Raw genomic sequence first — 26,714 nt, 5'->3', positions numbered from 1 at the left:
TGAACAAAAGTTTATGTCTTTTGGACTGGAAAGATTCTGGCCTTCGGGTGGGCTAAGGATCAGGGAGAGCCCAATGGAAGCTTAAGGGCAGAGTAGGGTCCAATCCTCCCTGCTAACCTGAGTAGGAAAGGAAGGAAGTCTAACAAAGTTCTGCTTCTTCCCATGAAGACTACTTTGACATTTTATTCAAATGTTGAATTTTTTTAAAAAAACAGTGACACTTGTTTGCTGGTGCCTTGAGCATATGTTTAGTCTGCTTACTGGATAATCCAGCACTGGTTGAGGCTGATGCAAGTTGGAGTCCAAAACCACTGGAGGACAGTTGGTTGGTGAACTAATGTTATTTCTGAATAAGGAAATATTTCTGGTACGGAGGGGTCCTTTTAGTGAAAGTTTGGAGAGCAAGCCAGAGGTGAAAGTAATGCCCCCTAAATTATCTCTCTTTATTCAGCACCGAAATAAAAGTGTTCCTCTGCTGCTGGAACACTGACTGGGAATTCATTCCGCACAGAGATTTCCATCTGCACCAGCAAAATCAGACAGCTGCTTCTGGCTGATGGAGAATGAGAGAGAGAGAGAGAGAGGGACAGGAGTTGCGTTGCAATTATAATTAGATCCCAGAGTCCAAATAAATGTGATAAGGCTGCCCGATACAAATTGTCTATTCATAGTGATTTTGTAAGTTTCCCCTTCAAAAAGGAGGAGTCTATGCCTGCTTTTGTAGGGATAACCTTCTGTATGAGGAAAGTGCAATGCATTTCTTTGGGAAGTGGGGGAGCAGCCACAGGATGGAGATTTAGAGACTTATGAATGGCATGGAGAAAACAGCCGAAGAGTCTCTCTCTCTGCCCCTCTCATGAAGGGTGGAGAGCCTTTTTCAGTCCAAGGGCCATGTTCACTTCTCAGCAACCTTGCAGGGGCCACATGACGGGGCGGGCAGTGCCAGAGGCAAAAACAGGCAGAGCAATAAGTGTGAATTCTGCCTTTGTACACTTGTAAAGTTAGTTTCTTCACACTCACGCATCACTCTCCATCCTCCGCCCAGTCATGCAAGAAGCATTGTCAGGGTTCAAGGGCACATTCCAGCCAGGCAAAAACACCCATGAAGAGGGGCTGGAGAGGATGCGGCCTGGGGAGAGTCTTGAAGGGCACATTTGGGCCCCTAGGTCTGGGGTTCTCATCCCAGAGGAACCTTTAGAGCAGTGTTTCCCAAACTTGGTTCTCCACCTGCTTTTGGACTACAATTCCCATCATCCATGTCCACGGATCTTGCCAGCTAGGGATGATGGGATGGGAGCTGTAGTCCAAAAACAGCTGGCGACCCAAGCTTGGGAAACACTGCTTTAGAGCAGCTCTACAAATTAGTTCAGTATTAGTTTCCTCATATTGCCTGGAACATTCTAAAGTGCAGTAAAAATGTCAAGCACGATTGTATTCTTATGAATGAGCCATTTGTGTGTAGGAAATGGTACAGCTACCAGTGCCATTGTCTGTAAGTGTCAAACACACCATCCTGACATTCCTTCTGGAAGGAAAAAGTGCAGCTACAGAACTTCCACATCAGTGGAGCAGGGATGACGTGCCACTACTTATTTCACAGCAGGGAACAGTGACATCATCTCCTGGGGGGCTGTTTGCCAATTCTCTGCATGCCAAATAAATAAACTTTGCTCAGGGAGAGACCCACCAAATAAAGGAGCTCAACAGAGGAAGAGGCAGATTCTGTTAGCTGAAGTTCCTTCATTATGATGAAATGTCATGTCACATAAATGCAGCAAGCTTTTGAGGCACCAAGAGCTCTTCATCGGGCTGGATGTTACATAACTTGGGAGGCAGGAAGTGAGAGAAAATCTGGCTCTGTATTGATGTTGCAATGTCTGCATTGGTCAAAATTCATTTTTAGAAGGTGTGTGGCTCTGGGGGTTGCCATGAAGAAAGAGCACCTGGGCTTTGGAAATTTCCCGCTATGCTCCTGTTCTGCATGGTTTGACAATCTCTCCTGCTCCAGGGATGAACAGAATTGCCCTTTCTGATTATGGAGGACCAAACAGGAGGTACCAGGATGAGAATCCTGCAACAATGACTTAGAACGGAAGGTGAGAGGTGGGGTGCCAAATGTTGGCCTCACAACAGAGCACTGTTGCATCACTGCCTGAATTCACCCTCAGATGTATTTGATCTCACTGTCAATCAAGGGGGAAGTTTTAATGTGAAACTATCCTTGCTGGTGTCTGTGCTGAGTTTTCAAATTCAATATTGGGGTGCAGACTGCCCTGTTTTCTCAGTTCTTGTCCTTCTTGCTTGATAAAAGTTAGGCAGGGGGTTGACCAAGTAGTTTCAGGGACTGCTGAATGCCTTGTTGCAGGAGAGGGAAGTGCCAAAGCAAAGCCTCAAAGGAGGCTGTGTTGTGCTTCCTTCTTAGGAGGGCCTCCCTGGACCCAGATGTTTACACTATAACTTTAGTTCAGTTGCAGATATTCCCTTTGGGGGCAAAGTACTTTGGGTAGGTACAGACATGCTTGGAGAAAACAGAGTACAGTGGTACCTCGGGTTACAGACGCTTCAGGTTACAGACTCCGCTAACCCAGAAATAGTACCTCGGGTTAAGAACTTTGCTTCAGGATGAGAACAGAAATCGCATGGCAGCAGCAGTGGGAGGCCCCATTAGCTAAAGTGGTACCTCAGCTTAAGAACAGTTTCAGGTTAAAAATAGACCTCCAGAATGAATTAAATTCTTAACCCGAGGTACCACTGTATCTGGACCCATTTTAATCCAGCTTCAGGCCTGGATTTGGCACTGAAACTGCCTCTGTCACCATGATTGATGACCCTTATCAGGAGAGAAGGAGGGCAACCATGTAAATAAACCATGATACCTCTATAGCTTCTGATACCATTGACCGTAGTATCCTCCTGGGTCACCTTCAGGGATTGTGAGTTGAAGGCCCTGTCTGGTAGTAGTGGTTCTGATCCTATCACCAGATGCTGTTCCTGCTCATTCCCCTGGGGATTGAATTTGCAGGGTCCCACAAGGCTCAGTCTTCTCTCCCAGGCTCTCTGAGATCTAATTGAAGCTGTTGGGAGCTGCCTTTAGGAGATTTGGACTGAAGTGCCACCAATATGTGGATGGCACCAAGCTCTAACTCCCTTTAACTTGGCTTGAGTTTTGCTCTTAGCTGCAGCCCTTAAATGTTCTCCAAGCACCATTCCCAAGGCACTAGGCAGAGACAGCCTGCCCTCACCCCCTAGGTGTTATCCTCCAGCTCTGCCCAGGTGCCACTAGGCTCCGACTTTATCCCAGCAGGCTCCACCCTGACCTCATCCTAATCTGACATAGAGCGGGGGTGCAATTTCCAGGAAGACTGTCCCCTCCCCACAACAAAATCCATTAAGGGTTTTCTTTTTTGAACCCCTCACCAGATATCATCAGCTATTAATGCTATTTTTTAGGAGCAGGAGAGATCTCCTGCATCACATGTCCTGATGATGTTATGTGTCTAAATGTGAATATGTATATTCCCAGGAGACAGTAGGGGAATGAAGTTAACATCCCAGAATGTATCTGATGGAACACTGTGTGTGTGTGTGTGTGTGTGTGGTTTATGTGCTGCACACTCACTGTTCCTTAATCTCAGCTTCCTACATCTTAAGATCAAGCCCATGCTGGATCCCTTTGTTTACATCATCTAAAATAGCTGTACCTTTCCTCAACCTCTGTCAAATGCTGGTGGATATGAAAAGTATAATATCAGCTCAGCTCAGAAAGCGGAAGGCTGAGACGAAGCAAACAAAAGGCTCAGGCACATCATTCCTTGGAGCAAAGTGACTTTGATGGCACTTTGTAATGTTAACGGTTTGACAGTTTGGTTCCTCAGTTGGACCCGGCTCCTTTTTCCGAAATAAGTCTATAAAAAAGAAACCAGCAAGAAAACAAATGGGACAGCCTTGAGGCATATCATACATTTTGGCTAAGTATGGACTACAGTTCCCATTGCTAATGATGGTTTTCTCCAGGCTTAGACATGATTCTTTGATTGAATGGGGTGGAGGGAGGGCTGAGCTATTTATGAGCACTCAGCGCATATCGGAGAGAGTGGATGTGTGCAATGCACGAGAGCAATGTAGAATGAGAATATGGTGTATTGGATTGGGGTCTGTTTTCCTATATATCTATTAATGAAGTCAAACTTGCCTTTGGCTGCACTTATGGCTGTAGAGAGGGGAATAGGTTATCAAATAAAACACAGGATGTGTAGTTTTGCGGAGGAATAGTACTGGGGGCTTTAGTTTTGTTTTTTGCACTTTATCTCCCAAGTTACACAAATTTACCCAAAGGGGAAGGGGACTTTGCTACCAGTTGCTGCAAACCACAGGAGGGGAGGGTCCTGCTTACGGCCACTGTGAGGATGCTGGGCTGGATGGGCCATTGGCCCAAGGGAAGGAGTGGGCAGCAGTTCATTCTCCCTCCAGAACCCCCTGGCCATTTTCTTTTGTTGCAGGACTGAGCTAGGATGTGCCTCCCAGTTTACGCTGGACTCCCTAAAGAGGGATGTTCCCAGGTGCAATGGAGGGTGCGATCCCATCTCCATGTGGAAGAAAGATGCAGCTTCTGGTCCAGTTAAGTTTTGTGCATTCATGGAATGGGAAGGGCCGCCATCTTGCGCTTTGCCTCGGGCAGCAAAAGGTCTTGGGGTGGGTCTCTGAAACCTCCTTAGTTATTGCCTGCAGGAGCTCTGTCCTTAGCTAATCAAATCACCATTGAATTCACCAATCACCATTGAATGAGGAGCTGGAGCACCATGGAATGTTCACAAATCTCCCAGCTGCTGAGATGTTTTCAGCACAAAAACTGTCCCCATGTAAATCCTAGGGAGAGACGGGGTGGTGTGTTGTTGGTGGGATGGGGTTGAGTAGAAAAGGGAGTAGGCGGTGGCACCACAGATAAGCAGGCTATGTGAGTGAGCGGAGGAGGGGGAAAGGCTCAGAGAAGGTACTGGATGCAGGTACTGTATATGCCTTTGCAAATGTATGTGGGCCTCCACTTAGCAATCAGTTCATTTTATGGATGCTTTGTATTGCTATTTATTCAGCTGAGATCACAGAATTGTAGAGCTGGAAGGGATCCCGAGTCATCTAGTCCAACCCCCTGCAACGCAGAGATGGTTAGGCTCTATAATTCCCAGCCATTGGGAAATACTCATTATGCCAGACTCCTAATGCCGGCTTTTCTTGGGACATGAGCCTGAGATGGCCGGTGCTACGTGGGGCCATTGAGGCATGTTTCGCTGGCACTTGAAAGCCACAGGCAGGTTGGCTTCTCCCTGTGCGGAGCTCTTGGTGTGAAGGTGCTCAGGACATGGAGAGACAGGGGAAGCCGGCTCTAGGGCTGCCTCCCCCTGCCTGGTGCCTTCCAGCTGTTTTGGACTGCCAGCCTCAGCATTGTATGACTGCTGATAGCAATTGGAAAAGGCTGTTCTAAGGCTGAGTCCCAACAGAGTCCAACTAAGCTCCGTCTCCGACATCATTTAATTAGAAATAGAAATATCAGTAGGCATCCATTGCAAGTTCATCCAAACTCCTGTTCCCATCAAAGTAGTTGGGCAAAGATAGGCTGAGAAATGGTTCAGGGGCCCCCAGCAGAATGGGATGACAAGGACCAAGGGGAAGCTCCGGCAGTGCCAGGGGCTGCCAACTAGGACCCAGATGCAAAGAAAGGACCCAACTCTTTAGGTGGGGGCATTTGGGCAGAGGCGGCCTTCCTCACCCCTCCGCCCCAACGGCCCCCCGAGCCCCGCCATCGCCTCCCGCTGGCCTCCTTCGCAGAATCGGTGAGAAGGCACAGGAGCGGGGTGGGCGAAGGGAAGTTGGCAACCCCCGAGAGGGAGGCAGGAGGGCAAGAGAGCGGGTCGCTCGTCTCTGGGCACCTGCCCGCCCCTCCCGCTCGCCCGGGGCGGGGGCGTTGCGGGGCCGAGGAGCCGAGGGAGTTAACGCCGCCGCCGCCGTGCAGGCGGGCGGGTGGGTTTTCGCTCGGCATCGGCTCAGCTGCCGGCTTGGGAGGGGACGAGCCGCGCTCCGCCGCCGCCGCCGGTGCCCAGCGCGTTACATCACGGCCAGCTCCGCCACCGCGTCCTCTTGCCGCCGCCGCCGCCGCCGCCGCCCCACGGAAGCTCCGCCAAGCCCGCCATGCAGGTAAGGGGGTCCGGGGGGGACGCCTCCGGGTGCCCCTCGGGGTGGGAGGCGGAAGGGAAAGTTTGTCTCCGGGGTGGCAGCCCCCCCACCCTTTGGGGGCGCCGGAAGCGGGGCCCGAAGTGAGGGAGGGAAGCGGGTTGTGGGAACTGTTGCTCTCGATGGGTTTAAAGTGCTTCTCCAGCACTTCTGATGTTGAGACCACAGTCGGGTTTCGTTTCAGCTTTACAACAGTCCTGCAAGGTAGGTTCGGAGGGTGGAGGAGGGAGAAAATAAAAGGTCAGCGAGGGAGTTTCTTAGCCGGTTCAGCGATCTCCAAACTTGCTGCTTTGTGATTCCCCCTTTAAAGTGCTCTAGGCGGGGTGGGGGTGTCTGCCCCCCCCATCAGAACAGGTTCGGGTGGGTCTGCAAAGGCAGGCCAGGGGGCAACAAGGGCACTAGAGGTGCAGCAATAAAACTGCTATAACATTTGCAAAGCTAAGCAGGGTCTGGTTTCAGTTTGCATGGGGGACCTGTTTTGAGATTCCTGCATTGCAGAGGGTTGGATAGATGACCCTCAGCGCCCTCCCAACTCTACAGTTCCATAATTCTCTATGACAGGAGCTCCTGTTTCCAGGACTGGCTGCTGAGTGAAGGGGCCATAAGTTAGGCAAGTCGAGGTTTGTATCTGGTCTCTGGCTCACAAGGTGGCCTCTTGCAGCCATCTGATAATAAGAGGACTGTCCTATCCTACAGGGTTGTTGCAAAGATTACTGAAATAATGCACATGGACTTGGGCTTTGAACAGTTGAGAACGCTGCGAAGTGTTGTTACAGCTGGTATTCATTTAAGGACATGCATCCACCAGGGATCCAACGAAAGCCAGGAAGGTTGAAGCGGGGCATTTTGGGGGGCTGGCGGCTGAGGCTTCCCACTCGTGCCTGCACTGCAAAGTCCACTGCACACTCAGCTTATATAGGGATTTTTCTAGCATGCTCCCCCCTGCCCTTTCCCCCTCACCATTTTACCCTTTTAATTACCATCTTTTCCATCCACTCTCCAGACCTACCACTTTCCCAAATTAAGACAAACCAGGCAGATCATCTGCGTTTTGTTTCTAAGAAGAAAATTAAAATTAAAAAGCAAAGCAAAAAACAGGAGCACAGGAGCCAAGGAAGCTTGCTTATACCAAGTCAGACACAGCTCAGAATTGCCAACACTGGCTGGCAGCACCTCTCTGGGGTTTCTGAGTGGGGGAAATTCCCAGCTCTTCCTGGAGAAACCAGAGGTTGAACCCAGGACCTTTTGCCTGCAAAGCAGGTGTTCTTCTGCTGTTCTTCTACAGCCTTTCCCTCAAAAGATTTTGAGTCAGTTATGACAGTACTCTGCTGCAGAGAATCTTTTCTCCCAAGGAACTCAAGGTGGTCCCATGGTTCTCCTCCCCATTTTATCCTCACAACAACCTTGTGAAGTAGGCTAGGTTGAGAGAGAGGGAGAGAGAGACTGGCCCAAGGTCACCCAGTGAGCTTCATAGCTGAGCGGGGATTTGAACCCTGGTCTCCCAGCACTCTAAGCATCATGCCACACTAGCTCCCCACCCTGCTCCCTGCATGCCCAGGAACTGGCAGGAATCTGGTACCATTCACATATATTTCCTAGGGAGGAAAAGTGGGTCTTTCTGTGCCTAAAATGGAGCATTTCCTACAATTATTCCCCTACAGGGAACCACTCAGAATGTGACAAGAAGAGGTCAAAACTGGCCCTTTCTTGCCAAGTAGCTGGCGAAATGGGCAACTCTGGAGCAAGCCCGGAGTGACAGGAGCCTGTCAGAGAAGGCTGGAAGTCAAAGTGGCCTCCTTGGGTTTTTTGAAGTCACTTGGCACCCCCCCCCCCAGTGTTATGCAAAGTCTTTCCTTGTTTTCCACAGAGGAGACTTTTTCTCCTCACATTATCATCATCACCATTGACCTTAATTCCCCAGTTCTAACCCCTCTCCCATGCAGTCTGCCAAGGCAGCATGTGAGCAACAAGTTGGTGTTGCCTAAGAGTGTGAGCTGCTTCTCACCTTAGCCCCTGCCACTAGGCAGCTGTGTGCCACAAAGCCACTGCTCTCAGCCTCTGCCCCACAACTGGGGGGGATAATTACAGTCACTGACTCACCTTGCAGGGTTGTTGTAAAAATGACTGAGATAATGTCGCCGAAGGGGCTTTTGAACACACAAAAGGTGCTCTAAAAATGCTGCCTATATTTTGGCTGCAGCTCAGCCGCAGAGCACCTGTTTCCTTCAGAAGGTCTTATGTTCCATCTCCAGTGGCCACAGGCAGGGAGAAGTGGGGAGGGGGGCTGTCTGAAACCCCCGAGAGCCACTGCCAAACAGTGTTGACAATATTGAGCTAGCTGGGCCAATTGTCTGACTTGGTATAAGGCAGTTTCCTGTGTTCCTATTGGAGGAAGAGTTATGGCTCAGAGGTAGACCACCTGTTTAGAATGCAGGTGTTCCCAGGTTTAGTCCTTGTAATCTTCAGGTAGGGTTGGGAGAGACCCCACCTGAAATCCCAGAGAGCTGCTGGCAGTAAAGGAAGACAGTTGGAAGTTTCATTCTGGGGCATAATTTAGCCCAGGCCTTGCATGTTAGCGGTAAGTAAGTTCCACTGAGTTTGATGGACTGTGCATGGGGTTGCCACCTGAGAGTTCGGGTTCAGAGCAATTGCTGCACCACCTCCCAGTTTCAGTGACCATTTTGTGTATGCTGACCGTTGGCAGTGAGTATGTGCTGCAGTGCTAGCCCTATTCCACCCCTGGGTATGTCCCTCTTTTTTATCACCTTCACTCCCCTCTTAGCTTGTTCTCAAAATCTCTTCCAGTTAGTCTGTGCAGTATCATTTGTCTGAGCGTCTTTTTACATGACAAGAGCCCCTATGAACAGTCTGCCCAGGAGATTCTGGAGTTGGGGACTAAGGTTGTAAGAAGGCTGTTCTCACCTGTATCGGTTACAATCAGTGCTGTCTCTGTTCTGCTGCAGTTTGGTTTCTCACAAATTGTATGTTATTCGTCTCACTGTCCACTATTTAATGTCAGTTGCATAAGTTTTGTAACTATTTGCATAACATAAGTTACATTCATTTCAATGAAAAGGGAATGTGAAAAAGAATTCTATCCAGGGCTGTTATCAGGGGTCCCATGAGGTCCCACTCTCAGATTTCCTGCTCTTCCCCACCACTTTTAATCATATTGTTTTCTTTGCTGACAAGATGTCTGAGCTCCCTGCAAATCACAGTTGAGACCTGAGCCATCCACCATCATAACATGATCAGAGGCAAATGTGCCATGAGTCTTGGAAGTACCTACATGCCATGCCCCCAATTCTGTCTGTGGCATTTTGACCTGTGACAGCCATTTCACCACAACTTGCTTCTGAGGCTGTTCCAATCAAGTGATTCCTGCACTGCAGGGAGTTGGACAAAAGGGCTCTTGGGATCCCTTCCAACTCTACAACCTCTATGATTCTGTTTCACTATGGCAGCTCATCATGATATCTTAGAAGGCCTTCAGAGAGTGAAGTGGGTTGAGCCACAGTGGCTTGCAATCTTGGCACATCCATAAGAAAATACCACATCAGAACCCAACCTCCCCCACCCCACAAGTCATCCAGAGATGGGGGGTCGGGTGGGCTATAGACTGGAGCTTGAAGACCTCGATTCCTGCACTGCTTGAATCAGCTGGTCGATTACAGGACTAAGTCCCAGGCTGAATATCTCAACTCAGCCACAGACTTGTTTTGTGTCATTAGACCAAGCATCCTTCACTTTAAGAGACATTCCGACAACAGCATCTGTAACATGTGGATGGTAATAATCCAGGGTTTCCTTACAAAACTTATACAACTTGATACATGGGTGTGTAGCGCTTTGAACACTTGGAAAGTGCTGCATAAGTTCTAAGGATCATTTCTTACTGTTTTAGCTACAGGTTATCTGGGTGACCACAAGCAATCTTTCTCAGACTTGTTTCCCCATGTGTAAAATCTGAATAATAGCAACCTGTTTCATAGGGCTGTTGCAAGAATGAACCTCGGTTGTGGAACCTGTGTCCCTCCAGATGTTTTTAGAGTCCAGCTTCCACCAGCTCCAGTTTACATGGTCAGTGGTCAGGAATGCTGTGAGCAACATCTGGAGGCCCAAAAGTTCTCCATCCCTGAATGAGAAGTTGTAACACTCTGTGCAGCGGAAGAACCCATATCCGCCACCTCCAATCTACATGCTGACTGGAGCTGACGGGAGTTGTAGTCCAAAACAAGCGGAGGGCGCAAGGTTGGGAAAGGCTGGCAGTGAGACTTGGCCTCTCCCCCCAAATCTGAAATTTCTCCCCCTTCCCTTTGCTCAAACTATTCTTGCTTCCCCCCACGTTGGACTCCAGAGCTTCCTATTAGCCTCTGACCCCACCATTCCTCTATCTCCTTCTCCATTTGTCTCCTTCTTCTTATGCCACACAGTCCTCTTGGGTGAACCCAATGCCAGCTTCAGTGACTGATGCCTTTCTTATCTCAAAGAGCAGCTGCCAGCTGAAGCAGCTGCTATGCCAACTGACCCCCACTTTTTCTGCTGAGCGGGGAGGACAACCTCTCAGGCAGCACAGATGAGAGAGAGAAAGAACATAAGAAGATCCTGGCTGCTGTATCAGGCAAAGCATCTCTCTAGTCCAGCATCCTGCCATCACAGCGGCCAACCAAATGCCCTAGTAGGAAGGCTCCCAGACAAGACATGAGCACAACCACACTCTCCCCATTTGTGATTGCCAGCAGCTGGTATTCAGAGACATTCAGCCTCCAGCCCTGGACGTAGAGCATAGCCAGCATGGCTAGTGGCCACTGAGAGCCTTTGGGATATTATTCACAGAACGACATAAGCAAACAAGTAAAACAAGTCCTTGCCTTCATTAAATTTATGCTAGTCTAAAATTACACAAAGGGGTGAATGAGGAGGAAGGCATCAGGCGAAGGGAGGGGAGGTTAACAAGGGATGAGTGCAATAGCCCATAAGACTACACTGACTTTGTAAGGACAGCTCAGCTGGATCAGGCCAAGGGCCCATCTCCACGGTCAACTAGATGCCCCAAGGGGAAGCCCATAAACAGGGCATGAGCCCAACCACACTCCACCTTTCCAGTTCCCAGCAACTGGTGTTCAAAGGTTTGTTGCCTCTGACAGTGGAGGCAGAACATGACCATCATGGCAGAAGAAGACAAGCGATGAAGACCCTTCACCCATTATCTGCTTTACGTGTACGTTTAAAAGCATAAAGTATGAATGAAGCAAATAATATGTTTGCATGTGTCACAGGGATGTGCTTGTCAGGGAACCTGGATTGTCTGTAGAGCCTGTTAAGGGCACACTTGTGTTGGTAGCAACTCAGAGCGTGAAAAGATGACCCAGAGAAAGACCACTGATTCACTGGTTCAAGAGTTTGCTTCCTCTTACTGCTTTTTGCACTAAACAAAAGCACAAAACTGAAAATTGGGAATGACCTCCCCCCCCCCGCCGCCATTTTTATGTCAATTGCAATTATAATACAGGGAAAAAACAACTGAATTTGCATTTAAAAGTGAACCTACCTAATTTGCAGTTCCTGAAACAATAATATACAAATCAACCTTCAAAATTCACACTTATCTGATTTTTGCAGAGCAGTTCTCCCAGCCAAGAAATGTATTGAAAAATGCATGTACTAGGGGAAGGTGTGCATATAAATGCATGTATTAATGAAAATAGCAGATAAAAACACATTATTTTAGGGAAAACATATTAGGGGAAATTGCATGTAAAAACTAATGCTTTAGGATAAATTTGCACTAAATGCTAATGAATTTTCATGATAACTAATACAAATTGATGTAGAAATGTGAAGAACTGGATTTAAGATTGGAAAAATTAGAAACTGAGAGAAACTGAAAAGGACAGATTCACCTCTCTCTTACTGCAAGGCAGCCGAAAAGTAACTGAGAACAATTGCCCATGGAACATATGGTAGACTTTCAAAAAGATGTTAGAAACTGGTAATCCAGCTCTCAGCAGATCATGGAAGTTTTTCCAGCTTGAGAGGGCAGTGGCTGGAGATGCATTTGCACAAACAGGAGGAATGAAGTGTTTTTTGCTTAGATTGGCTTGAAAGGCAAGCCCATAAAAACTTACACTGGTCCAGAATCCCTGTTCCCACAACATGAGCAGAGCGTCTGCTTTGCAAGCAGAAGGTCCAGTTTCAATCCCTGCCGTCTCCAGGTAGGGCTGGCAGTTTTCACTGCCTGCAGCTCTGAAGAGCCACTGCTGGTCAGTGTAGATCATACTGGGTTAGATGGGCCAATGGCCTGACTTGGTGTAAGGCAGCTTCCTCGGTTCTTATTCAGGATGATCAACAAGCACCGTGGGTGAAAGAGGCATCAAACACGTATTAAGCCTCATGTGCGCAAATACCCAGTAGCAGTTGTTGTTGGCATCTGTCTGTCTTGAGAGACAATGGAGTGTGCCTCCAGGGGTGAAATTAAACCGCTGTGTTACCAGCACCAAAGTGGGTGCAGTCCTGGGTAGTGTGTCTGGAGGTCCTGGGCTGCCCAGACGACAATATCCTCCTCTTGCCCTTGCCGATGTGGTCCAAATGAAAACAGAGCAATACATTTGACACCAGCTTGGCTGCAGGAGTTGCTGGAAGGAGGCCTACAAGACGCTATCCAACAGTCTAAGGGACTCCACTATGGATTTGTTTAGAGTTTACACACAGAATCATAGAGTTGGAAGGGACTCTGGGTCATCTAGTCCAGCCCCCTGCAATGCAGGAATCTCAACTAAGGCATCCATGTCAGACAGCCATCCAACCTCTGCTGAAAAACCTCCAAGGAAGGAGAGTCCACAGCCTCCCGAGGGAGACCGTTCCACTCTTGAACAGCTCTTACTGTCAGAAAGTTATTCCTGATGTTTAGTCAAAATCTCCTTTCTTGTAACTTGAGTCCTCCCCTCCAGAGCAGGAGAAAACAAGCTTGCTCCATCTTTCAGGTGACAGCCCTTGAATATTTGAAGATGGCTATCATCTCTCCTCTTAGTCTTCTCTTTTCTAGGCTAAACATACCCAGCTCCTTCAACTGTTCCTCAATGCAGGGAGGGAATTGGTCCACCTGTCTGACTCTCACAGAGGCTGATTAGAAGGAGATAAGCCCTGAACAATGATTCACACTGAGCCGCTGAGTGGGAAGTCAGAGCTCCCTGAAGCCCTGCCTGGATTGGTTGATTTTTCCTGGCTCATGACTTGTGAATTACTTCCCTGCTCCTCAGTTGGATGAGGGAACACTGGGCATTTCAGGCCAGGTAACAAACACCTGGTTAGAACTCCGTAGAACAGACTTCCCCAACCTGGTGCCCTATGGATGTTTTGCACTAATACTCCCATCAATTTAAAATTGTGTAAATACACAGACTTCTTGGGGAGGTGGGAGAGTAAAGCACTTGTAGTTTTGCTGGTTGGAGGATTTGGGACAGAGAGAGAAGGGACAGTGGCTGGAGAGAAGGGGGAAAGGGAGAAATGGAAGAGAAGTGAATAAATGGAGGATGGGGAGCAAAAAAAAGACTAGTGAAATATAAAAAGGAGGGATGAGGAGGAGCAGGATGGAGGGAACAAGAAAATGAATTGAGCTGAGGGAGGATGAGGAAGAGAAAAGGGAGGGGACAGGAAAGGCAGCCAGAGGCTGGGTAGATGGAAGGGTGATGACAAAGAAAATAGGAGAGGAGAATGTAGGAGAATGGCTTGCTCTGGCATCCTGGCCTAGCTCTGCTGCAATGCCTGTGCAGGTAACAGTAATAATGATGGCCATTCTCATTCTCACCATTAATTATAGCCTTAATGAATACAAGTAAAACATAAATATGTAGATAGGGATGAACTCCCCCCCCCTTTATGGTGCCCTGCCCCCTGAACTCTAAGGCTGGCTATGGTCCCTGCCTGCCACTGCTGACCAAATACTGTCTTGTGACAGAACCATTTTTGGGATTGTTGGAGACTCTGTGGCTCTGTGCGGAATGGGCCTCCTTCAAAGAGCGGCTTGATCTTCCTGTGCCGCTGGCTTTTGAAACAGGCGTGCCAGCCGGTGGCAACAAGGCCAACACCAATAAATAATGAACATCCTGCGAATGCCGAAAACAAAAGGGGGAGACGCTTGTCTGAATTATTGATGCACACAGAGAGAAGGATCCAGCAAAAAGACAGATAGAATATAATGACCTGTTTACCTGGTCAGTTATATGTACTTCTTAGTTCATTGTCATCTGCAGTTGGACAAACATTTGCTGGTCTGTGTTCTGAAGCTGCTTCTTGTAAAAATAGAACATGTTAATACAGTGGTACCTCAGTTTTTGAGCGTCTTGCAAGCCGAAAGTTTCGGTTTCCGAATGTCGAAAAACTGGAAGTAATCCCTTCCATTTTCGAACACGCATCAGAAGTTGAATGGCTTCCGCTGCCTGTTTTTCAGTTTTTCAGTTGCAGTCAGACCTTTGCACCTCGGTTTTCGAACATTTCAGAAGTCGAACAGTCTTCCGGAATGGATTACGTTTGATAACTGAGATACTACTGTACTGCACTTTGTTGTTCTCACCAATCTCAAATCATTTTTTTCCTTATGTCTTTCTGTTTTAAGAAGGAATGTAGGATGATCCACTCTTTCTGCTAAAACCTACATTGAATATATTTTGTTGGCATAGAAACATCAAACCGTGCCCAGAGGGCTTTTTTGCATAGCATGCCAACAAGACAGCCTGAACCAACTTGGTGACTGCCAATTGTCTTGGACTACATGTGCAGGCTGGGGCTGATGGGAGTTGTAGTTCAAAACATCTGGAGGACATCAGGTTGGCAAAGGTTTACATTACATCAAGTTTTACATTTCTGGGGGTGAGAAAGGGGATTAAAGGGTTTCCTGCTCTTCATAACAAATCTTAACTCGCTGCCTTGGGGAGCTGACTGTCACCAAGCATTACGACCCCTTAAGACCTAAGTTACAACCTAATTTAAGAAGTTCAGTAAATGAGTAAATGTTTTAATGCAAGTCATAGTCTGAAAAGATTTGTTGAAATAATACAGCTGCCTGTGTCCCTGTGACCTGGAGGCAAAATCCAGAAGCAAAAATGAGCTAACTGGAGTGGGAACATGGAATCTGAATTTAAAGGAGGTAACATCAGCCAGACCTAAAATGGCATCTGCATGTTAAAAGTGCTTTTCAGAAAATGATGCACAGCTTCCCCCACTTCTCCGAAAGCTAGGCTTGCTCTCCAGCTATTAAAGATGCTTTAGCTGAACACAAAACCACTTCAGAGGGTTGAATCATCCGCTGTGTCTCTGCAGCCAGGCAGGCTAGAATCCAGAACACATCGGCAGCAGCACTGTGGCCTATTTTTAAACAAGGTGTGCATGAGGGGAGGGAAGCATCTACAGTAGCCAGCTTGCAACAGGGTGTGGTGAGGAATTGCTGCCCTTTGGCAGAGTTGTCACCTTAGCAGAACAGAAGCCAAGCCAAACCTGTCCTTTGTTCGGAATGCTGTTGAGGAAAAGGGCCAATTTATGGAGTATCTCAAGAGAGGCTCAGAAAGTTAGCTTGGCTGCAGAGGTGCATTAACCACTTGCTCCACTTTTCTTTTTGCTGGAATGATGATGGTATGCATGCAAGCAATAATAATAGAATCAAAGAATTGTAGAGGTGGAAGGGACACCAAGGGTCATCTAGTCCAACCCCCTGCAATGCATGAATCTCAGCTGACAGATGGCCATTCAATCTCCGCTTAAAAACCTCCAAGGAAGGAATCTAAAACCTCCTGAGGGAGACCGTTCCACTGTTGAGCAGCTCTTACTGTCAGAAAGTTATTCCTGATGTTTAATTGGAATCTCCTTTCTTGTCACTTGAAGCCATTGGTTCAGGTCCTCCCCTCCAGAACAGGAGAAACAAATTGCTCCATCTTCCATGTGACAGTCCTTGAATATTTGAAGATGGCTATCATATCTCTTCGCAGTCTCCTTTTCCCCAGCCTAAACATACCCAGCTCTTTCAGGTGTTCCTCATCAGGCTTGGCTCCTTCGGGTGTTCCTCATCATCATCTAGGACACCCTCATCTGCACACCTTCCAGCTTGTCAACATCCTCCTTAAATTGTGGTGCCCAAAATTGGACACAGTATTCTGGGTGTGGTCTGACCAAGGCAGAATAGAATGGTACTAATCTGGACACTATACTTCTGTTGATGGAGCCTAGCATGGCATTATCTTTTGTTGTTTTTGCTGCATCACACTGCTGACTCATGTTAAGCTTGTGGTCCACCAAGACCCCTAAATCCTTTTCACACGTACTGCTAGTAAGCCAGGTGTTGTCATCCCCCCCATCCTATATTTGGACATCCTAAGTGCAGAACCTTACATTTGGGCCTACTGAAATTTTGTTAGTTTGTGTTTAGTTCTCCAATCTGTTAATATCATTTTGAATTCTGAATCTGTCCTCTGTGGCATTAGCTACCCTTCCCAGTTTGGTGTCTTCCGCAAATTTGATGAGCATCCCTTCAATTCCTTCATCCAAGTTGTTTATAAAGATGTTGAACAACAGTGGGCCCAGGACAGAACCCCATGGTACCCTACTTGTCACTTTTCTCCAGGATGATGAAGAACCATTAATGAATACTCTTTGGATTCGGTCAGTCAACCAGCTACAAATTCACCTAACAGTTACCTCATTCAACCCACATTTTACCAGCTTCCTCGTGGGAATATTATGGGGGACTTTGTCAAAAGCTTGACTGAACTCAAGGTACACTATGTCCACAGCATTCCCCTGATCCACAAAGGCCCTAAGAAGGCAGATTGCCAAGCAGTCTATAGCAGACCCTCACAGTAAGGTTACTCTTGTTTATTTCTTCAACAGTTTTTACCCATTCACTCAGCTTTCCATGCTTTCCATGCTCCAGGTCATGGAATTCTACACATCCTTTACATATAATGCTCCTCCTCCTCCCTTCCTGTTTGGTCTAGTCCTTTTAAATAGGTTATTTCCCTCAATTCCTACATTCCAGTCATGAGTCAAATCCCACCAGGTAAAGCCTATCAGGTAATATTTGCCATCCTGTGTTAAAAGCTCCAATTTGTCTTGCTTGTTTCCTATACACTGCGTATTTGTGTAGAGACAACTTAAACCATGAGCCGTTCCCTCCAGCTGCTTCCTTCTTGTAGTTTCTTGCCCTTTAGCAGTTTTCTGGAGCACCACTTCAGTTTCCTGTGCGTCAATGAGGCTATTATCCCCAGTATCAGGTGTTCTTCTGTCGTTTGTAATGTTGTCACCCTCCCCTTCAAGATCTGGTTTAAAGCTCTCATGATCAGGTTCTCAGACGCTTAGCAAACACATTCTTGCCAACTGCTGTGAGGTGCAGCCCATCTTTTGCCAAAAGTCCTTCCTCAAGGAAGTGGAGACCATGATCCAAGAAGCCAAACCCTTCTATAGCCATGCAAAAGTCAGAGATGAGGAAGTCGGCCATTGTTGGTCCCAGAAAGGAAAGGTGGCAGATTCAGTCACATGCCCAGACACAAAACTGGGTAGGTGGGAGGGAGAAATCAGCTTGGCTGGAAGAAACAAGAAAGTTGGACAGCTAACTGCAGGGAAAGTTCCCAGGAGCTTGAATTCATTTCCTGCTTGGCCAGACTTTCACTTGCTCTACAGGATTTCACCTTCTTGAGGCGCTTCCAGGCTGTTGCTATTTCCGGGTACAATTTACCGTATTTTTCGCCCTATAGGACGCACTTTTTCCCCTCCAAAAATGAAGGGGAAATGTGTGTGCGTCCTATGGGGTGAATTCAGGCTTTCGCGGAAGCCTGGAGAGCGAGAGGCATCGGTGCGCACCAACCCCTCTCGCTCTCCAGGCTTCAGGAAGCTATCCGCAAGCCTTGGGAGCCTGTGGGAGTTCCCACCGGGCTCCCACGGCTTGCGGAGAGCTGCCTGCATCCCAAAGCCTGGGGCGTGCTGAGCAGTCACGCCCGGGCTTCGGGTAGCTCTTCGCAAGCTGCGGGAATCCTCCCACGGCTGGCACAGAGCTGCCTCTATCCCGAAGCCCGGGCGCGCTGAGGAGTTGCGCCCAGGCTTCAGGTAGCTCTGCACAAGCCACAGGAGGGCTCCCACGGCTTGCGGAGAGCAGCCTGTTCTGGGAAATAATTTTTTTTCTTTATTTCCCCCCAAAAAAACTAGGTGCATCCTATGGGCCGGTGCGCCCTATGGGGCAAAAAATACAGTAATCACATGTCTGAATATTCAGATTGTACAATTAAAGTTGATCTGGAGCTCTTGTGCAACAAACCACTTCTCTCCTGAATCAAACAATTTTCAGTAAGAAAGATGTACCAGGAAGTCTGGAACAGCAATTACTTGATGCAACATTGTCTAACCTCCCCACAAACAGATCGAAATGAATGCTTCAGTCACCAATATCTAACCTCCCCACAAACTTTGGTCACACCCACACCATACTTTAAGAACACATTAAAAAAACATGCTGCTTTTTCCAAAGAATCATGGGAACTGTAGTTTGTTAAAGGTAGCTCTGTAAAGGGTAAACTATGGTTCCCAGGATTGTTTGGGGTAGCTTTGTGCTTTAAGTGTGGGTGGCACCTTTATGCTAACAAATCAAGATAAACACTCAATAAACAGATAATCTAGAATGAAGCTTTATAGTTTTTTAAAAAATGAAATATTGTGCTTTGATGCGTTTTTCCTCAAACCAGTTTTGATCTTTTGAGATAATGAACGACCTAGCTGCTTTTTAAGCTGGTAATGCCTGATACTAGATCTGCTAACTGGTTTTTAAGGCACATAGCTACTGATATTGTGGCTGATTTATGCTTCTGCCTCTTCTTTAGCTTTTCTTTGGTTTTATGTTATTGATGCATTTCTGAAACAATTGTACTGTAATAGCAAGTCAGATCAGCTAGATAAGGTTTGCTAGAGCAGAGCTGCCAAATCAACACATCTTCAAATATCCCAAGGGCTGTCACAAGGAAGAGGGAGCAAGCTTGTTGTCTCCTTCTCTGGAGGGAAGGACCTGAAGCAATGGCTTCAAGTTACAAGAAAGGAGATTTCGACTCAACACCAGGAAGAACTTTCTGACAGTAAGAGCTGTTCAACAGTGGAACAGATTCCTTTGGAAGGTTGTGGACTTTCCTTCCTTGGAGGCTTTTAAGCAGAGATACTTGAGCTGAGATTTCTGCATTGCAGGGGGTTGGACTAGATGACCCTCAGGGTCCCTTCCAACTCTACAATTCAATGATTCTATGATTTTAACACTTGCCAGACCTTCTTCTCCCTTGCAAGTTAAGATGAACTATGCAAAAACCAAGTTGTCCTGTCAAAATTGGATCTCGCCAGAGAGTCCTCTGATTGTTAATTTAATTCAGGGTTTTTCAGCCAGAACTCTGTGAGCACCTTGAAGAGTTCCATAAGAAGCTTACAGACTCTTACTTCAGCCACTTGATATTCCCCTCTTCTCCTGGCCATCCCCTGCGCCCTGCCAGTCATAGGCTGCTTCCAGGCACCCTGTTTACTGAGCACTCATTCTGATTTGTTTGCACAAAATTTGTGGGAAGCATAGATGACATTGACCTTTTATTGAGCATTCATTCTGGTTTTTGGGAGCAGTTATACAGCGTTGCATCAAGGCAGCGTTAACCCACACTTTCCAGTGCATTTTCCTCATCACCTTCCTTATGGCAAAAAGTTTGGTGTGTGTATGTGTTGCCACCTGAGACTTAATTCCAATACCAACTTAATACCTTTACCTAACTGAATCACACCTGAAAATAGCAATGGTCTGGAAGTGCCTGGAAGACCAGTTCAGTCTTGGAAGTTGAATCCAATATCCCCACCATTAGAGAATGGCAAATGAAATTATATGAGTATATAGAATTAGCTAGAATGTCACAAAAAATTAGGCATCAAAAAATCGTTAAGTTTACGAACGACTGGAGTAAATTTGTAAGTTACATTGAAATCAATCTAGGTATTACCAAAATCACAGTGGGCGGAATCTAAAACCTGCGATGTAAAGAGCTGATATAATACAATCTGCAGATAAGCTATGAGTTTATTTTGCCTAAACTGAGATGGAAGGAAGTCAATTGAGTGATGTTATGTTGGTTTGTTTGTTTTATGTTTATAGGCGTTGTTGTTGTTGTTGTTTGTTTGTTTGTTTGTTTGTTTGTTTGTTTGCTTTTCTTCTTTTCAGTCTTTTTTCTTTTTTGTATTGTTTGATGTCGTTTCCAAAATATCAATAAAAAGATTAGTAAAAAAAAAAAAAGGAAGACCAGTTCAGTCTTGTGATGCCTCTTGGAATCCTCCATTCTTCAGGGCTGAATATACAAATCCAGTCTCAATTTGTGAGTAATGTGAAAGGCAGGGTGTGCATTGTGTTCTACCAATTTATTACTAGTTTCTACATAGTTTGTCATCAAGGACCGCTTATCCCCAGACCCTGCTATCATCATTTGAGGATCTTCTTCATGTGCCTCCACCAAGAGAGGTCTGGAGGGTGCCAACATGAATCATAGAATCATAGAGTTGGAAGAGACCACAAGGGCCATCGAGTCCAACCCCCTGCCAAGCAGGAAACACCATCAGAGCACTCCTGACATATGGTTGTCAAGCCTCTGCTTAAAGACCTCCAAAGGAGGAGACTCCACCACACTCCTTGGCAGCAAATTCCACTGTCGAACAGCTCTTACTGTCAGGAAGTTCTTCCTAATGTTTAGGTGGAATCTTCTTTCTTGTAGTTTGGATCCATTGCTCCGTGTCTGCTTCTCTGGAGCAGCAGAAAACAACCTTTCTCCCTCCTCTATGTGACATCCTTTTATACATTTGAACATGGCTATCATATCACCCCTTAACCTCCTCTTCTTCAGGCTAAACATGCCCAGCTCCCTTAGCCGTTCCTCATAAGGCATCGTTTCCAGGCCTTTGACCATTTTGGTTGCCCTCCTCTGGACACGTTCCAGTTTGTCAGTGTCCTTCTTGAACTGTGGTGCCCAGAACTGGACACAGTACTCCAGGTGAGGTCTGACCAGAGCAGAATACAGTGGCACTATTACTTCCCTTGATCTAGATGCTATACTCCTATTGATGCAGCCCAGAATTGCATTGGCTTTTTTAGCTGCCGCGTCACACTGTTGGCTCATGTCAAGTTTGTGGTCAACCAAGACTCCTAGATCCTTTTCACATGTACTGCTCTCAAGCCAGGTGTCACCCATCTTGTATTTGTGCCTCTCATTTTTTTTGCACAAGTGCAATACTTTACATTTCTCCCTGTTAAAATTCATCTTGTTTGTTTCGGCCCAGTTCTCTAATCTGTCAAGGTCGTTTTGAAGTGTGATCCTGTCCTCTGAGGTGTTAGCCACCCCTCCCAGTTTGGTGTCATCTGCAAATTTGATCAGGATGCCCTTGAGTCCATCATCCAAGTCGTTGATAAAGATGTTGAACGGGTCTTTTCTGCAATGGCTTCCCTCTTGTGGAATGCTCTCCCCAGGGAGGCTTGTCGTTATGTATGTTTAAAAGACAGGCCAAAACATTCCTCTTTTTCCATGCCTTGGGCTAATTAAGCAATTAAAAGATCATAAACTGTGTATGTGTGTGTAGGATTTGTTTGTTTGTTCCAATAGTATGTATTTTTGTGTTTTTATGTTTTTAAACCAAGAAGAGTGGTATAAAATTGTAGTATTCTTATTATTATTAATATTATTTGGTAGCAGGGAGGGTGTGGGGCTGGGCCTTCTCAGGATATCACAATGTGTGCCATGGAGTATTTGACTAAGAGGGAGCTGGAATCCACCATTCTGAGGCCTCTTGTACCTGTTCTCTTTTAGGATGACAGCAAGGAGACCGATGGCAGCCTCCTGGGTGATCCAGGCCAGACTCCCCCCGGGAGGAAGGAGAACGTGAAATGGCAGAAGCCACGGCTCACCCGCAAGGCTCTGATGAAATGTTGCTTGGTCAAGTGGATCCTCTCCAGCACTGCTCCCCAGGGATCAGGTAAGGAGTGCAATGGAAGCGTCTGCTCTCTTTGGATTTTTTAATTTATTTTCAAGAATAAGATCTAGGTACAGAATAATAAAAATGTCTTCAGCAGTGCAGATATTTGTCATTTTTGAGTCAGTAACAGTTATTCCAAAAGTGAATGCAGTGCATCAAGTTCAGTTCGTTAGACCAGAGCAGTGATGGTCAAGCTTGGCACCTCCAGCTGTTTTGGGACTACAATTCCCATCATCCCTGACCACTGGTCCTGTTAGCTAGGGATGATGGGAGCTGTAGTCCCAAAACAGCTGGAGGGCCAAGTTTGGCCATCACTAGACCAGAGCATGGTGCTGATAATGCCAAGGTGGCAGGTTCAGTCCTTGTATGGGACAGCTGCATATTCCTGCATTGCAGGGGTTGGACTAGATCAGAGTTTACCAAACTTGTCTCTCCAGCTGTTTTTGGACTACAACTCCCATCATCCCTAGCTAGCAGGACCAGGGGTCAGGGATGATGGGAATTACAGTTGGAGAGACAAGTTTGGGAAACCCTGGACTAGATGATCCTCAGAGTCCCTTCCTACTCTATGGTTCTGTGATTCTAAGCAACAACGGAACACATAGCTATTTACCTTTACACAAGGGCAAATCCTTGTGGTTATCAATTCCCACACAGTGCATCCTTCATAATAACAGCAAAACAGCATAATATTAAGAGCAAAACTCTATTAGAAGTGGGAGACAAAGAATATAATGTGATCAGAGAGTTGGAAGGAAGCCTGAGGATCATCTAGTCTAACCCTCTGCAATGCAGGAAGGTGCAGCTGTCCCATGCAGGGATCAAACCTGCAACCTTGGCATTATCAGCAACACACACTAACCAACTGTGCTATAAGGCCAGGAAAACTGTTTACATGTCACGATATAAAAGCATAATGTTGCCAGTAAATGCCATGAACATGATGGGAATACAGTATTAAACCATAAATACAGATGCTAAACATTCCAGATTTATATATAGTATGAAGGAGGATGCTGTGGGTTGTGTTCCTTATTAACATAACTAATAAAAGAGCTCCAAGTTGAAGCAAATATGTCTGTCTTCAAAGTGCCACATAAAACTCTTGATTTTGGGGTTGGTTCTCTAGAAATGAGATATACCACACTTTCCACTATGAAAGCGTAGGTCCAGTTGTGTCCCTCCAGTGTTTAGCAATCGTTAGTCTTGCTGCCATTAATAGGTGCCCAATTAGATCTTTGTCAGAGATGTCCAGGTTGCTATCAACAGAAAGGTCTGAGAGCAGTAGCATACAGTCAGTGGAATAGGGAGACTAGGCAAGTCCCCAAAATGTTCCTGCTAAATTAGAGTGTTATAGTATTAAAGCCTGGCACCTCCTTCCCAAAGCTTCTGCCCGGCTTAGGCAGGGAGGCGTGGTGCTCACGTGCGCAACATTGTCACATGCGTGACATCGCCCTCGCAAGCTGTCGCTTCCGGCCCTAACTGTTTCCCTATGAAAAAATTCACTGCCCGCCACTCTTTGAGAGTGGCAATTGTGGATTCATAATTAAATTTTGGACTATAATTTCATCAAAAATGGAAATGTCATGTGGCCTAGAGCTCCGTAGGCTGAGGAGGTTACTGGTTCAATCGCTGGCAAGTCCAAGTGTGGCTAGGAATGGCCCCCATCTGAAACCCTGCCAGCAGTGGTGAAGCTGCATGCTCTGGCACTGGGGGCAGAGAGCAGGTGGGGGCGTGGTTGGCGTGCATCCCGGGGGGCATGGTGTGCGTCCTGGGGGCATGGTGTGCATATCGGGGGTGTGGCGCTCAGCGTGTGTCCAGGGGCGGGCACGATGGTACCCCCCTCCTCGATGGTGCCAGGGCGGTGTGCTCCCCCCACCCCCCGTTCCTCCGCTAGTGCCTGCCAGTCAGTGAGTAGACAATGCAACAGGCATCCACTGTCTGCACTTTCCAAAAACAGTGGGGAGACATTTTTGTTCTTTCAGCTGGAAGGCTTGGTCTCCACCGCAGGGACTGCTTGTTAGGGTTTTAGTTTTGTTTTAAATGTATTTGCTGCTTCTGCGCTCATGGTGGTTTAGAAGGATAACAATAACAAGAACAAGCTGGAAAATACTGAGCGAAGTGGACCCACAGTCTGGCTCAGTTTAAGGCAGCTTGCTTCTTTTCCTCTGAGAGCTCGAGGGTCAATTCCCTGGGCAGTAAAAGCTGCCTCTCTTATTTTTTTTGTCCCTCTGCTCCTGGGTTTTGAACAGGGCAATACACAGAAATGTAATTGGCAAAGCTCTGCCCACTCGGCCAAGCGGATCCTTCACAGTTGTTTAAGGCAGGGCCAGAGAGCAGAATGGAGAGAGCTGGGGCTGCTGGGGTGATCTTTTGAGCTGAAGTTCAGATGGGCCTCACCCAGGGACTGAATCCTTTTCTTGGGCATTTCTCTGCTACCAGTGAATGGCCGGTTCGACTGTCATTCTTCTGCCAAAGAAGCTGCAGGGTTGGGTGCTGGGTGGGGAGTGATGCGCACGCATTCTGTTCCTTTGGTGGACACTTCCAGGTCAGGGTTCATATCACAAATGGGTCGTTCAGATTTGCTTCTTCTGTGTGTGCAATTGGCCCGAGAGCTTGCACATGTTTCATAGGCATTCTGCTGTTTACTGTCCAGCGAACAGGGCTTGATGGAACGTTTTGCTCTGGTCCTTCTCCTTAATTGCTAACCGGAATATTTGGCCAGCTAACTCAACCTGTGAAGAGCAAGATTTTGCCACACTATTAGTGGCAGATTGCCATGGTGGGTCAGTCCCAAGTGGGATGGCTCAAAGGGGGAGTCATTCTTTTGTGTGTCCCCCTTGGGGTATGGGGAGGGCAAAGGTGATTGGCTGTTGGTGGGCTTCCTCCTAGATGAGAGTGGAGATGTGTGAATTTGCCCAGCTTCCAAGTGAGAGGGAGAATGCTGGGAAGCTGCTTCTGCCGTGAGAAGCATAAAGGCAGCTCAAAAATATATATCCAATGTGATTGGTGGGTATTTTGTGGTTTTGCTATTTTATATTGTTTTGATTGATTCATATAATATTCCTTTTGTATTAATATGCAGTTTATCGCTTTGGCAGCCTTTGGACCAAAAAGCGGTCCATAAATAGACCATCACATGACATTGCATAACATATTCTCCTCCACTCTTTAATAGTTCTTCCAGTTCCAGGGATGTACACAGATATTCCTATACTTGTGTGCACACCTTAAAAAAAATCTTCACAACATGTGCAGCAGCAAACTTAGCAGCAAAATAGAGGTGTTTGGTTTTTTTAAAAAAGAATGGAAATGCAACATCTGTTTCTTTTTGGGTTTTAAAAAATAATAATAGTGGCAATATAATAATAATAATAATAATAATAATAATAATAATAATAATAATAATAATAATAAATTGATGATGATGATGCCTTGCAGAAGAACTCTGTATTAATTTGTTGAGGTTTCTGAAGTCAAAATGCATGTATTGTGAGGTCAACTCCACACATGCACTGTGTAAAGATCTTGACATTATCTGAATTTGCCTTCTGAAATTCAGGGTGCCTGAACCTGGCAGCTGGTGGAAATCGGTAAATGGGTGGTTTGGGCTACTGGAAGCAAAATGGTGGTCAGGTGAGGAGCAAATGGTTTTAGTGGGTGTGCCAAGAGTGATCACTCACCAAAACAACATGGCAAATTACCCACCAAAAGGATGCGCTAAGAAAACTCCCCACCAGCTATGGCAGATTTATAAGTTTTTACTTTTCAGAGTTTTTGTTTGTTTTTTGTTTTCGCAGAAAGGGAAAATCTGGCTTTAATTTGGGGGGGCGGATACAGGCTGGCATTTGGGTTTTAGCAATGTTGTGTGAATGCCGTGAAGAACCCGAATGCAGCGCTCCTTCCAGAACAAACTCCTCTGGAAGCTCCTTCAAAAGAACTTCACTTTCGATTTGTACCCAGAGAAGAAGGGACTGAGGACCTAAAGTACATATTGTTGGGTCACTGGCTCCATCTAGTGGCAAACATTCAATTTACTGTCTGAACTACTGTTTTAGCAAAGGATTGTCACGCTGACAAATCTGACTTAGGAGATCCAAGTCTGCCCAGTGTACTTAGGGGTTGCCACCTTTTTAGCTGGCCCTGTTCTGGTGCCTTTAATGTTGCCATGCCACTCAGACATTTGGCAGCTGAAGCTTTTTCTGTCGTTCAAGGGGGATAGTTTCACTTACTGAAGTCCTCTGTTTATGTCAGCTTACTGTCAAACTAAACGGGTACAGTGCAGCCAGTTTTAAAATAAAAGAAAGGAAGCCAGCTGCATCATGAACTGTGATGCTCCACCTCTGTTTGTTCCCAGGTCAAATAGTATGTCTACCATAGAAAATGTCCCCAACGTCCCAGCAGCTGGGATGCAAGAGATCAGAGCGATGTAGCCCTGTATCTTCCAGCTTCAGCTTTGTGACAAAGACCTGGTC

At 46.6% G+C, this 26,714-nt stretch overlaps 1 protein-coding gene across 2 annotated transcripts in view; it reads left to right on the top strand.

Annotated features, from left to right (window-relative positions):
- KCNIP3 (potassium voltage-gated channel interacting protein 3) overlaps positions 1-26,714 on the top strand; it is a 119,720-nt gene that overhangs the window by 5,055 nt on the left and 87,951 nt on the right. Inside the window, exons 1-2 of one of the 2 annotated variants that reach the window (XM_053401515.1) lie at positions 6,017-6,189; positions 22,074-22,239. In XM_053401515.1, the coding sequence (XP_053257490.1) occupies positions 6,184-6,189; positions 22,074-22,239 (172 nt within the window). In that variant the 5' untranslated portion in view covers positions 6,017-6,183. Of the gene's footprint in view, positions 1-6,016; positions 6,190-22,073; positions 22,240-26,714 lie in introns of those variants that run through there. The other variant, XM_053401514.1, reaches the window with a different exon arrangement.

Source organism: Podarcis raffonei, chromosome 8 (genome assembly GCF_027172205.1).
Source record: "Podarcis raffonei isolate rPodRaf1 chromosome 8, rPodRaf1.pri, whole genome shotgun sequence".
Lineage (NCBI taxonomy): Eukaryota > Metazoa > Chordata > Lepidosauria > Squamata > Lacertidae > Podarcis > Podarcis raffonei.
This window is presented reverse-complemented; position numbering and strand designations above follow the sequence as displayed.